Raw genomic sequence first — 14,357 nt, 5'->3', positions numbered from 1 at the left:
CCCCCCCTAGTCCTACTTTTCAGCCCTACCCCTTAATTTTGCACGTTCCCGTTAGGGTAGTGGTGTCCCAATTCCTCTTTGCATGTAGAGGTAGTGGCCTAAACGAGGGCTAGTGTGCATGAATCTAGCCCTTCACAGTGAGGGATTTCAGATACTGACTAGCTGACGGAGGGCCAGAAAGATTTCCCAGAATGCTTTACGTCATCATTTGCAGACTGAATCAAACAAAAAAACATAACATCATTTTTAGTGAATGAAATCAATATTTTGAGTTAGTTTCTGCATAAAAATGCGTTTTTATTACATTTCTAGCGAGAAATATATATTTTACTTTCATAATATTCTCTCAGTGAATGTTCATAATCACTCGCTTGCCCGTTGTTGCGTTGTATCTTCAGATCTCGCTAGAATAAAGGCTGATTTATGGTTCCGCGTTACACCAACGCAGAGCCTACGGCGTAGCTTACGCGACAATGCACGCTGCACGGTGCGCGTCGCCGCGTAACCTACGCCGTAGGCTCTGCGTAGATTTAACGCGGATACATAAATCGCCGGCGGCTGCTCTCATCTCCGAAAAACATTGGATCAAATTTCTTAACAGGCGTTTTTGGATAAACTGAGCCCAGGTTGGGGATTTTAACGGTTACTTTTACACCTGAAAAAATATTAAAACTCAATAAATTTGCATATTAACAGCGCTACAGCGGAAATTAAAACAGCTTTTATCTCTGGGCTTCCTGATATGGTGTGACGTATGTGCAAACGTAACTACGCAGTCGCTTACGTACCCGAACGTAAACCACGCAGTGACGTAGCAAGTGGTGTCCCAATCCCTAGGGAACATTACAAGGGCTCTACGCCTGTGGCTTCATTTTGAGAGTGAAGTGGTAGTGAGTAGGGGGTGTATTGGGATTGGCCCTTAGATTCAGTCCTGTTTCCGCGGAGACCATTAATCCTAAATGCTTTCAGCCCTCATGGTTGATATTCTGAAGACATCACATTTCTTTGAATTTGTACGGCTGTTAATTACACACATGTGCTCAAATTAGCCGAACAACCTCCCAAATAACCATCGACAGCCTCCACAGCTATTGTGAGGAAATAAACACTTTCAGGAGCTTTGGGATTAGCGTTTAAGTTGAACCTGGGGAGCCTCGTGATGCTCTCAGGGCTTTAATGTCGGCTGTCCCAAGGTGATTTTGAGCTGTGTGAATGAAAAACAGTGGACTTAATGAGTTTCTCTCTCTGTATCTCTGTGCTCTGCAGGCCAGCTATCCTACGTGGGAGGACTTCGTCACCAAAGGAACCAAGCTCCAATCACAGCTCAGGTAAGAGGCACAGACTTACACTCCACGGACATCCTGAGTGACGGCTCCACTGCCGGGAATACAGACGATAACGTCACAGTTTCATCTCCTGATTTCATGAATAGAATAGAATAGAAAGCCTTTATTATCATTATACTGGTACAATGAGATTAGGCAGCAGCTCCGTAAAAGTGCACACATGCAAAGACTATGGAAACAAAGACTGTGTGTGTGTGTGTATGTGTATATATATATATATATATATATATATATATATACAGGACTGTCTCAGAAAATTAGAATATTGTGATAAAGTCCTTTATTTTCTGTAATGCAATTTGGAAAAAAAAAAAAAAAAAAAAAAAATGTCCTACATTCTGGATTAATTACAAATCAACTGAAATATTGCAAGCCTTTTATTATTTTAATATTGCTGATTATGGCTTACAGTTTAAGATTAAGATTCCCAGAATATTCAAATTTTTTGAGATAGGATATTTGAGTTTTCTTAAGCTGTAAGCCATGATCAGCAATATTAAAATAATAAAAGGCTTGCAATATTTCAGTTGATTTGTAATGAATCCAGAATGTATGACATTTTTGCATTACAGAAAATAAAGGACTTTATCACAATATTCTAATTTTCTGAGACAGTCCTGTATATACTATAAAAATGAGAGAATAATGATGCACATGAATGAGTGGAAGAATGTTGCACTTGAAGGACTGTTGCTCCTCTAAACTTCCCGCTTCCATGTTGGAGCTGGAAAATGAAATGTTTTTCCCCCTCACTGCTTTCATCTGTCGCTGCTGTTTTCATCATGAAGCACTTCCAGACCGGTGTCTGAAAGGTTTTCTATAAATAAGTGTCACCACTTTGACACGCAGCAACAACAACGGTGACAGTCTCGGTTACACGGAGCCGGATTGTTGTTGCAGTGAAGAAGAAGAAGAAGACGCAGCTCCGACCTGCACGGGTTCATGGGAACTCACCTGTTCTGCTGAAGCTGATCAGCCGCCCGGGCGTCTCTTCCAACCCAGCCAACTTCTTTTTTAGGATGTCTGAACAGATCAGATGACATGAAATCCATTTATTTCCACATCAGATCCGGGTCCGGTTGGCTAAATGGTACTAAATGTGTCTGATGTCTGCGACCTCGGCCTCCGTCTTTGACCGTTAGGCTGTTAATGTTCACTATTCTGCACCGGCAGTACTCGAGTTGTAAAAACAAATCGGGGGGATGGTGGATTTTATCATATGGGGACGGATAATTTGTGCTGATTACAAATAATATAATATATTACAAATAATAGCAGTGACCAAAACACCTGCAGAAATACTGCAGGAATGACATAGCAGCAGTTAAATGCAGCCTTCTGTAAGCTTTAAATATCCACTGGGCTTACATCAAATACATCAAAACACAACAATAAAAAACACTTTTCTGAACTTATCAATATGACTCTGTCCTTCACAGGATAAGTAACATGGATCACTGCAAAAACTCACAATCTTAACAAGAATATTTGTCTTATTTCTAGTTAAAATGTCTCATTTTAGTAAAAACATCTCATTACACTTAAAATAAGACTCATCACTGGAAAAACAACAATTTTCACCTGTTTCAAGTAGATTTTCACTTGAAATAAGTAGAAAAATCTGCCAGTGGAACAAGATTTTTTTGCTTGTAATGAGAAGATAAATCTTGTCCCACTGGCAGATTTTCCTACTTATTTCAAGTGAAAATTTACTTGAAACAGGTGAAAATTGTCAAATAAGTTTTTTTTCTGGTGTTATTTTTCTGGTGATCAGTTTTACAGGGGGGATGATTTGGACTGTTTTTATTTCAGGGGGGATGCCGTCCCCCTCATCCCCCCTCAACTCCAGTACTGTGCACCGGCAGGATTTACTTTGGGATGAAATCTGCTCCAGCGAAGCCGGTCGTGTCCCGGTCCACCAGTCCACCAATCCAACCTCTTATCCGTGCTCGTATAAACAGATATTAAAACCATTATATTGTTTCTGATGTCACTTTGAAGACGTCTGATATAAGACACTTTCAAGAGACTAATGTCAACAACCGCAAACAGAAAGAATCAAGACCGGTGTTCTGCCAATTTTTGCTTCTTTGCAAAAAAATGCTCCCTAATGGGTTTCTACCTTTTGTGGAGCTACAATTTTACTGTGTTTTACTCCCTAAACCTCTTCCTTTTCCCCCCAATTGGTCCTTGTCACTTGCCAGGCCGTCATTGTAAATAAGAATGTTCTTAATGACCTGCCTGGTTAAATAAAGGCCAATGACCGAATGAATATCAAATAAAGCGATAGAATTGTTTTTTTTCCTCTTTATCGTATAATGTTTACAAAGTGTAATGCGATTCATGTCATGGGTAGTGTATTTTTGAAGGATCAAATTCTCAACATCCCATTTTATCAATTTAGCGTGACAATCAAACTTCAAAATCAACTGTGCACATGCGCAGAACCACAAAGTAGCATTTCTCGGCAGGGAGCAGAAATTGGCAGAACACCGGTAGTGCGAATGGAGCCTAAAGGGGGGAATATACTTGCTGTACGCATCATGTTCGACACGGGTGTCCGGTGTTTGTTTCAAGCGCCAATTCAGGCACATTCTCCAAGAAACACTGAACATGTGACCTGCAGTTCTGGCTTTTCCTGCGAGCGGCGCTGGTCCAGGTCAGAGCACCAGCTGATCACACATCAGCAAACAAAGCTGATGACATACGGAAATATTCCCGGTGTTTCTCGTCATCGATTTCCCGCATCGGCAAGACGAGGGTGGAGAAGTCTCCCGTCTCCCGCCAGCTTTGGTTCTACGGTCTAACATACCATACCAAGCAATGTTATAATCTCCTCTTCATCCAATGTTGTCATGTTGTTTAGTTGTTTGTTGTTCGCTACCACTGGATATTGAATGACTTTTCCAACTCTTGCGCTGCATACTGCCCCCAACCGGTTACCTCCGGTATGATGGGGAATGTGTGGTACGTGAGCGAAGTTGCAGTTGGTTGTGAGTGAACGGACGCGAACGCAGGGTCAAACAGCAAGTATATCCGCCCCTTAAGTGTTCAATCACAGCTTCCCTTTCAGTCCGCCTGAAATGGACCGGAGTTCATTTGCGTGCTCGGAAAGTCCGGTTCCTTTGGGAAGGTATGAAACGAACTGGGATTGAGGACGTGACGTCACCCAGCAGCAGAACTAAACCAGAGGAAACTAATGAAAACATGGATATTAAGGATCTTTGTTAGAACATTTCGTCTCGTTTTGGTCAACGAAAATGAAAACACATTTTAGCAGAGTTTTTATTTTGTAATCTACATTTTAGTCTCGTTTTTATTCGTCTACAATTTTGCATTATATATCTAATTATCGTTATCGTCACATGACCAGCATTTTTGTTGTGTCTTGTCTATTTTCCTCAGGTGATAAAGGTTCGTTGACGAAGATATTTAGTCATGATTTTCGTTTACGAAAGCAACTTTAGACCTGACGCTCTGGGAGGATTCTGTAGTCGCCAGCTATCGCGGATACGCATCACCTCGCCTCGTCCTGCCAGTCAGTAGGGCTGCAACGATTCGTCGACGTTGTCGACGAAAATCAATAACCAAAATTGGCGACGATGAACTCTATTGTCGACAGTTGTCGCCAGACGAGTGAGGCGTCTCACTTCAATACAATCTCTGCCGAGAGTCGCGCATGCACGATAGCGTCTCTGCCGAGCGGTAGCAGGTAACAAAAATGACGGCGTCCTGTGCAGCAGCTGCGCGTAATAAAACTTCAAAAGTTTGGGAGCATTTTAGCCTGGATACGACGAATAAAAAGATCACTTTCAAAGTTTGCAAAGCCGACCTTGCTTATCACGGGAGCACGTCGTTAATGCACGAGCATTTGAAGAGAAAGCATGTCGGAGTGTTGAACAAAACGGACTCGCCTTCGTAAGATATTAAGCGTATTTTGGCTTTAAAAGAGAGCTTTAACGTTATGCCTGACAAAAGTATTTTAAATTAAATGCATGCAGTCCAAAGAAGTTGAATAAAATATCTATTTTTCATTGAAGTACCCATCTTTCTTGCGTTTATTATCATTTGCCACATAATTAAAGCAACCTCATACTAAATTTAAGAAAAAAATACTAATTATCCGATTAGTCGACTAATCGTTTCAATAGTCGGTGACTAGTCGACTATTAAAATAGTCGTTAGTTGTAGGGCTGGGGATCCATTCAAATGTCAAGATTCGATTCCGATTCTTAAGATTCAGAATCGATTATCAAGATTTGATTCGATTCGTTTTGATTTGATTCCGATATTGATTTGGGTTAGTGTTATTAAAACTGTTTTTTGAGCTGTTGCATGAATTATATGACTGTAGTTATGCAACCAATTAATAATAGTATTATATTGAGATTAAACAGCAAGTATTGCAGCTAATGATGCTGTAAGGACCAATCAGCTCCCAGAATGCTGATAGAACTGCTTTCAGAAACATCATGAGGGTCAGAATTACCAAACAGATCCAGGGAGGAAACAGAGACGGATGAAATCGCTTTTATTTTTTACCACATTCCGTTTTTATTTGTTCCATTTTTGGTCTATTTTGGTTTTTAATTTTTGAGCATTTGGTTTTTAGCATTTTTTGCAAATGTAACCCCAAGACAGTTTATAAAGTAATGAAATCTAGACAATTTATGCAATTATAACCTAACACTTTAACGTTTTCATACCTTTAAACATATTTAAAGGCAAAAACATGGCACCAGTTATTCTCGTGTCCGTGTTCCTTTTTTGGGGATAAACAAAAAAATAACCAAAAGTTGTAATGTAATGATGAAAAAAAAATACATAAATAAATTAAACAAATCAAAAAAAAAAAATCCACCCCCCCCCCCCCCAAAAAAATTTTTTTTTTTAAAAATCGATCTTTAGACATATGAATCGATTTTTAGGAATTAATATGAGAATCGATTTAGAATTGGGAAATCGATTTTTTCAACACATCCCTAATTAGTTGCAGCCCTACCAGTCAGCCACACGTGCACGCCCTCACGGGATGCTGCTCACACCACTCCAGCGTTTAACGCTGCACAAGATTCAGACTTATTTGTTGTTTCCCTCGACGTGAGGCACAGCTGGATCAGACAGGTCTCTGCCCACGCGAGGCTTCAGGGACGCACCCGAGTGTTTGTGTGTTTATTCTGCTGCTACGACCGCTTTAACCTGCATATAATCTTTTGCGTTACAACATACGTTACTGGGGATTTAGAAACGGTAGGTTGGGGGTGTTTAACTCGTGTGTTCGGCCTTTATTATGAAAGAGTTTCCACTGAGGCCGAACAGAGACAGAGTCATTACCCCTGGAAACGTAATTAGATCAGGTAACGTGTGTGTGTGTGTGTGTGTGTGTGTGTGTGTGTGTGTGTGTGTGTGTGTGTGTGTGTGTGTGTGTGTGTGTGTGTGTGTGTGTGTGTGTGTGTGTGTGTGTGTGTGTGTGTGTGTGTGTGTGTGTGTGTGTGTGTGTGTGGCGTACACTTGACTAGGAAATGACGAGCAGACAAAGGTCCATTGATGAGGATCATGTGTGTCTCCGTCTCCCGTTGCCTTTGAAGACAAACCGGTCCTCCTTTCAAAATAAAAGTCCTTCAGCTGAAGCCGGAGGAAACGTTGACGTTGGCGTTTCTTTACACTGAACGGCTGTTTATAAAAGCTCTGACCAGCCTCCTTTGTCGGCAGCTTCTTCTTCTCTCAGGGCATCTAAATGTGGTTTACATGATCCTGATGTTGAACTAGTCCTGTGAACCGGACTCTGTTGTGCAAATACAGTGGGGCAAGAAAGTATTTAGTGTAGTCAGCCACCAAATGTTCAAGTTCTCCAACTTAAAAAGATGACAGAGGCCTGTAATTTTCATCATAGGTAACTTCAACTATGAGAGACAGAATGGGGGGAAAGAATCCAGGAAATCACATTGTAGGATTTTTACTGAATTAATTGGTAAATTCCTGGGTAAAATAAGTATTTTGTCACCTACAAACAAGCAAGATCCCTAGCTTTTAACAGACCTGTAACTTCTTCCTTAAGAGACTCCTCTGTCCTCCACTCGTTACCTGCCACTCTAGAGCCACATCCGGCTTTTTAGCGCCGCCCTAGTGGCTCCCGGAGCTTTTTAAAAAATGTTTGACCTTTTTTTTTTCTTCTTTTTTTAATTTTTTTCCTTTTTTCTCATTTCGACTTTTTTCTCGACATTTCAACTTTTTTCTCAAGATTGTACTTCAACATTAATCTGGACATTTCGACTTTTTTCTCGACATTTCGACTTTTTTCTCGACATTTCGACTTTTTTCCTCAAGATTGTACTTCAACATTAATCTTGAAATTTCGACTTTTTCTCGAAATGTCAAATTTTTTTCTGGACATTTCGACTTTTCTCGACATTTCGACTTTTTTCTCAAGATTGTACTTCAACATTAATCTCGACATTATGACTTTTTTCTCGAAATTTCGACTTTTTTCTCGACATTTCGACTTTTTTCTCAAAGTGCATAATGAAAAAAAAAATCTTCCCCCAGTTCTAGCTAATATAGAAACATGCAGCATGTGTTGCCTTCATTCTAAGGTTTATACAAGACTTTTCATTTTTAGCGGCTCCAGACATATTGGTTTTTCGTGTTTTTGGTCCAATATGGCTCTTTCAACATTTTGGGTTGCCGACCCCTGGCCAAGACCAAAGAGCTGTCAAAGGACGTGAGAAACTAAATTGTAGCCCTGCACCAGCTGGGAAGACTGAATGTGCAATAGGTAAGCAGCTCGGTGTGAAGAAATCAACTGTGGGAGCAATTATTAGAAAATGGAAGAAATACAAGACCACTGGCCTCTCTCATCTTTTTAAGTGGAAAACTAGTGCAACTGGTGTCTGACTAAATACTTTTTTGTCCCAAGTTTATTAATATCTTCTTATTTCCGGTTGTACATTCAGATGTTTGTTGTTGGAAGTCTTAAAGTGGTTAATGGTTCCGCTTATTTAACAAACACAGGATTTATTTTGCTTGATAAACCTGAGAAGTTGTTGATGGTTGAGATTCTTCTGATCTGTTTCTTCCAGGACGACCATCGCGGTGACGGGGGCTTTCCTGGACGCCTTTCAGAAGGTGGCGGACATGGCGACCGGGACCAGAGGTAACGTTGTTTAACGGAGCCTGATTTCACATGTAAACAGGTTATAAATCATAACTCGTTGCATTTGACTCGTGCTCATTGATTTTCTTTGGTGAAGTGAAAATCTGAGCTCAGAAACTCAGGATTCAGCCGTCCTGCAGAAGTTGTGTCGAACACGTGAGGATGAAAGTGCAGCATCATGCCGGGTGAACTGAGAGAAGTGTTTGTTCTTGAGATCTCTCCCTCTTCCTCTCTTTTCTTTATAAATAATGAGATCAGAAGTTATGCTCTCCGTTCACGTGGAAACCACGAAGCTTGGTCCTCGCCGTGCACGCCGTTGTTGTCTGTATTTCATGTTTTACTGGTTTACCTGTAGTTCCTCTGCTACTTTCATCTGAAGTTTCTCTGGCATTTTTAGGTCATCCTTCTCTTTATTTATTTATTTATTTATTTATTTATTTATTTATTTATTTATTTATTTATTTATTTATCAACCTTTCAACTCCACGTAGTCGTAGTTTCCTCTGTCTCTCCAGATCATGAAGGGAAACTTAATCACAGTTTCAACATGTTCAGGGCGGCCGCGGGTCCTTAAAAAGCCTTAAATTCAATTTTTGCTAAAATAAGGCGTTTAAATGTCTTAATTGGTCTTAAATCTCAATCCAAGTGTCTTAAATTTAGAGGGAATGTATCCAGTCATCATTATGAAGTTTATTTCATCGTTTTGAGGAGAATTTCCTGCGGAGGTTCTAAATCTGTGTTGCCAGGTTGGACAAGTTTCAGCCAAGTTGGGCTGAAAGATTTATATCTGGGCTGATTTTCCTGGTTTTTACTAAATATTTAGGAGAAATTATCAACAAAGAAGGTGCCATTATGGCAGAGAAAAGTAGAAACGTACACAATAAACTCACGGATATTATATTTGCTTTAATCTACTGAATTTAATTGTAGTCTTTGTTTTGAGCCTGAACTTTTTTTGGCTATTTAGTGGTCTTGTGAAACTTGAAATTCATTTTGCATTTAATAATTGATGGTTTTAACATAGAGAATGTATGATTTGGGCTGGTTTTTCATTATTTTGGTGGGGTTTAGTATCATTGTGTTTGGGCTGGAACCTGTCAGATCTGGCAACCTCGACCTCAGCGCTGGATTTCATAGCGATTCTCTTAAATTTTCTTTAAAAATGGTATTAAAAAGTCTTAAATTTACCTTGGTTAAACCTGTAGACACCCTGATGTTAATAACCAAAGACCTTCTGAAATATACGTGACACAAACACGAACACGTGGAACGTAAATTCCCAGATTTTCTTATAACACATTGATTGATGATGAAGAAACTTCCCCAGGCCTTTTCTCACCATCATCATCATAATGAGGTTTCAGCTCTTTATTCTCTCAGAAACAGAGTAAACTCTCTAATATTCTAGTATCATTCACTGTATTATTGTTTTTCCTCTTCGACATGAATTGCCGGCCCACTTGAGGCTCAAACGGATCATATAAAGTATTCAGGCCATCTGTCGAGTTGCCTGTGAGATAAAGGCAGCAGGGCAGGGACCAGCACGCTCTGCTGCAGCGCTCGCTGTGGTTACGTAACCCATAAATCAGCTGGTATTCACTGGAAAATCCAGTGTGGCGTCTGCGGGGGGTGAATCACGGCCACTCCTTCAGACCTGCTCCGTCATATCTGACTACTTGTTTACGGGATTAAAAAGAGGCGGCGGACGCGTGTGATCAAACTCTGGTGGCTGAACAGACGGAGAGTTTAGAGGGAACTTGTAATTGTCCTGACGATCAGGAGGTTGTTTGGAAATCAGCTCCAGATTCTGCATCACATGACTTCACTGGGGGAGTGGGACGTTATTAACTCTGTCAAAGCTGCTTTCAGTGATTAGAAAACTACACAACGTAAGGTTTATGGATGTAAAAATGCTCCTTCAGACGATGCTCAGGGCACAGTTGTCCCCAGAACAATCCTCCGGGTACGGCTTGTTTTCTTCATTCATTTACTTCATTACTTTAAGATCATCAGATGCAGATGAATAACCAGAGTCCGGTGTGTGTTAGGATCAAACACGGGCCTTATCCCCCCCCTCTTGACATGTTCTAGTGATGGATGCTCCGACCTGCCGGGACTCGCTCCACATCACCGGCGGCGACGGGGAAGAACATGATTGGAACTAGTGTTGTTTTTGTTACACTGTTTCAATTTTAGTTTTAGTCTAGTCTTTGGGTCAAGCTATCATTTTAGTTTTTATTAGTTTTAGTCACGTTCATTCTCCTTTAAAGCCGGGCATACACTGTGCAATATTTTAAATGGTTTGATTCAGCCCCATCTCAAACTGCACGACTAGATTGCGGAGTTCAAAAGTTTAGAGCCCACGATTTATGTTCTCACACTGTACGACCCAATGCTCGGATGCTCCGTCTGCTCACACTATACGTTCATAATCCTCCCGTCGGACCTCTGTGTACTGGAACTCTAGGCCGGTTTGGGGCAGGGGTGGGCTGTGTCCACCCAAACGTGCGTCCTGCCCACCTGATCAAAGGTTATGGGGATCCTTTATTGTTTTATAATTTTATTTTTTTATATAGGCTATATATTTAAAAAATCCCAAAATATCTGTAGCGTTTCTGATTGGGTGGGCACTGCGCATCATTTTTAGACACAACAAAGAACGCATACCGCAAAAGTTGTGTCTCGGCGGAGGAACCCGGCGTCCCAGCAAAATGAGAAGAGAAAAAAGAGAAGTGTTCAGAACAGCAGACAGAGACACACTAAAGGCTGATTTATGGTTCCGCGTTACACCAACGCAGAGCCTACGGCGCAGGGTACGCGGCACCGTATGCGGGAAATGCAGTCTTTTTTTTGCTATTAAAACATGATTTGTAATGTGAATTTGCAACACTTTAAACTACAAATAATAGTTTTTGACGTGACATCAGAGATTGGACATGCTCTCTGTGAAAGGATGAGTCCAATCGGGTCGTAGCTGCTTCAACTGTGCGATTCCTTCACGAGGAGCGACCAGGATTTCAAACAGGTTTGATTTTCTTGCGACCTCACGATTTGTGATCGGGAGCTCGTCGTGAGGTTTTAATCTCTCGTCGTTACCCCACGTACACTGCACGAGGCACGAGCAACGATTGGGTCAAAATCAGGCCCGACCAAAAAAAAGTCGCACGACTGGAAAATCGGCTCAAAACGAGCCGATAATCGCACAGTGTCTGCCCGGCTTTAGTCGTGTCGAGTTTTAGTCGACTAAAGCCTGGGATATACTTGCTGTTGGTGCTTGCGTTCGCATCCTTTCACGTCCGTCCCTGCACCACCAACTGCAACGTCGCTCGCGTAGTACGTGAGGAGAGCACGTCGTACCGGCGGTGACCGGTAGGGGGCAGTAAGCAGAGCAACAGTTGGAAAAGTGATTAAATATTTAGTGGTAGCAGTAGTGGATTAGAACAACAAGCAAGTTAACATGACAATATTGGATGATGTAGGAGATTATAACATTGCTTTAGAGGTTATCTTATAATTATATTATTGTTACCTTATAGACTCAATAATACATTCATTCCAGATACAGAAGACTCTCATTTGAGTTTACAACATATTTATTTTTCAGCATTTCTCTCCATCTTTTCCTTTTTCGACGACACATTGGGTTTTCTTTTCCACGTCTATGTAGGAAAGTGTATACAAAGTTGGTCTCTTCTTCTTCTTCTCCAGCCCCAGAGCAGATCCCCGCGTTTCTCTATGTAACTTTGTTTTTAATTGACGTTAACTAGAGCTCTGCGTTAACGGCATCAGCCTCTAACTCTGCAGCTGCATCTTCTGGATCTGATTCCTGCTGCAGCGACTGGGATTGAGGACTAACGTCACCCAGCAGAACTAAACCAGAGAAACTACTGAAAACATGGACATTAAACCAGAGAAACTACTGAAAACATGGACATTAAACCAGAGAAACTACTGAAAACATGGACATTAAACCAGAGAAACTACTGGAAACATGGACATTAAACCAGAGAAACTACTGAAAACATGGACATTAAACCAGAGAAACTACTGAAAACATGGACATTAAACCAGAGAAACTACTGAAAACATGGACATTAAACCAGAGAAACTACTGAAAACATGAACATTAAACTAGAGAAACTACTGAAAACATGGACATTAAACCAGAGAAACTACTGAAAACATGGACATTAAACCAGAGAAACTACTGAAAACATGGACATTAAGGATCTTTGGTAGAACTTTTCATCTCATTTTGGTCAATGAAAATGAAGACACAGAGTTTTTATTTTGTAATCTACATTTTAGTCTCGTTTTTATTCCTCTACGATATTGCATTATATATTTAATTATCGTTATCGTCAAATGACCAGCATTTTCGTTGCGTCTCGTTTTTCTCAGGTGATAAAGGTTTTGCTGACGATGATTTAGTCATAATTTTCATTGACGGAACTAACTTTAGTTGAAACCTTAATATATGTTAAATACGGTGGAGCTGCAGCAGCAGAGAGTTTGACCTCGAGAGAGTGTGTGCGTGTGTGTGCGTGTGTGTGTGTGTGTGTGTGCATGTGCGCGTGTGTGTGTGTGTGTGTGTGTGTGTGTGCGTGTGTGTGTGTGTGCGTGTGCATGTGCGCGTGTGTGTGTTGTGACAGCTGTCCTCCTCCGTTGTGTCTCTGTCCTTCGGCCCCGTCAGCTGCTGAACGTGTGACTGAAGCACAAAAGACAAAAGCAACAGTTGCTTTCACCCGAGACCAGAACTTTTTCTTCTTCTGCAACACATTTGCGTCTTCTCCGAGTCTCGGGCGTTAAAGCGTTTAAGCGGTTAAAGCGCTGAGCGGCCTCCGACCCCCCGCAGGGCTCTTCTCAGAACCGGTCTGGCGAGACGCTTCGTGATTTGTTTCTACACTAATGCTCATGTTCTCATCCTCCTGTGATCTGGGAGAGGTGTTTAACAGCCCGGGGCCTAATGCCTTGCTCAAAGGTGCACCGGTATCACGGCCAGAACGTAATGCGTCTGCTGAAGTTTATCAGAGAGTTCTGCTGCTGAACCAACAGAGACGATAAAAGTGGGTCACATGACGCATCACCATCAGGGGTTCGGGATCAATGTCATTTATTGATGAAAAATACATACACGTGCATGTACTTGCTCCTTAATCTGAAGAGGAGTTTCATGCCTGAACAACTACATTTGTACAAAAATCTTGACGAATTTCTTCAAGTTATTTTAAATGTATTGAAATTACTCATATTTGATACTGAATCAAAATCAAAAACAACAAATAACACAAAGTTCAAAAAGAGAAAATAAAAGTGCAGTTGTGCTATCATAACTTAATTTACAAAAAACATAAACGAGAACTTTCCCTGCATTACTAGTGGCTGCAGTGTTGCCTGTTTTGCACTGAACATCCTTTCAAAACGGGGTTGCAGGCTGGAAACTGCCACTCTCAAATCATGCTCAATGTTGAGCTGGGATCTGTACTTAGTTTTTAGAGAAGCAACAGCTGAAAAGTGTCTCGCAGAGATATGAAGTGGCAAAGGGAAGAAGGATGTTTAAAGCTTTCTGTCCGATGAGGGGATATACTGCTGCAAATATTGTCCCGCTGCAATTAACGGTCCGACGTCAATCATTGTTTTTGCACTTTAGTTCCAGGGTACCTTTTTCTCCGGTCTCCTAATGCTTTTTAATAATTTTAGCTATTAATTATTACTATGTTTTGTTTAGAGTGAATTATCTTTATTGTCAATAGCATTTATAGTAAGATAGGAAATTGAAAATTTCCTCCCGTTTGTTGCGCCCCACCTTTCATGTCTTCCTCCCCCACCAGTGGGGCGCGCCCCACACTTTGAGAATT

At 41.0% G+C, this 14,357-nt stretch overlaps 1 protein-coding gene across 1 annotated transcript in view; it reads left to right on the top strand.

Moving 5' to 3' along the window:
- Positions 1-14,357, top strand: part of LOC133449097 (protein MTSS 1-like) — a 94,738-nt gene that overhangs the window by 34,891 nt on the left and 45,490 nt on the right. The window contains exons 2-3 of the mRNA XM_061728230.1: positions 1,267-1,328; positions 8,426-8,499. Coding sequence (XP_061584214.1) covers positions 1,267-1,328; positions 8,426-8,499 — 136 coding nt within the window. The remainder of the gene's footprint in view (positions 1-1,266; positions 1,329-8,425; positions 8,500-14,357) is intronic.

Source organism: Cololabis saira, chromosome 8, assembly GCF_033807715.1.
Source record: "Cololabis saira isolate AMF1-May2022 chromosome 8, fColSai1.1, whole genome shotgun sequence".
NCBI lineage: Eukaryota > Metazoa > Chordata > Actinopteri > Beloniformes > Belonidae > Cololabis > Cololabis saira.
Note: the sequence above shows the minus strand (reverse complement) of the source record. Positions and strands in the feature narration are given on the sequence as shown.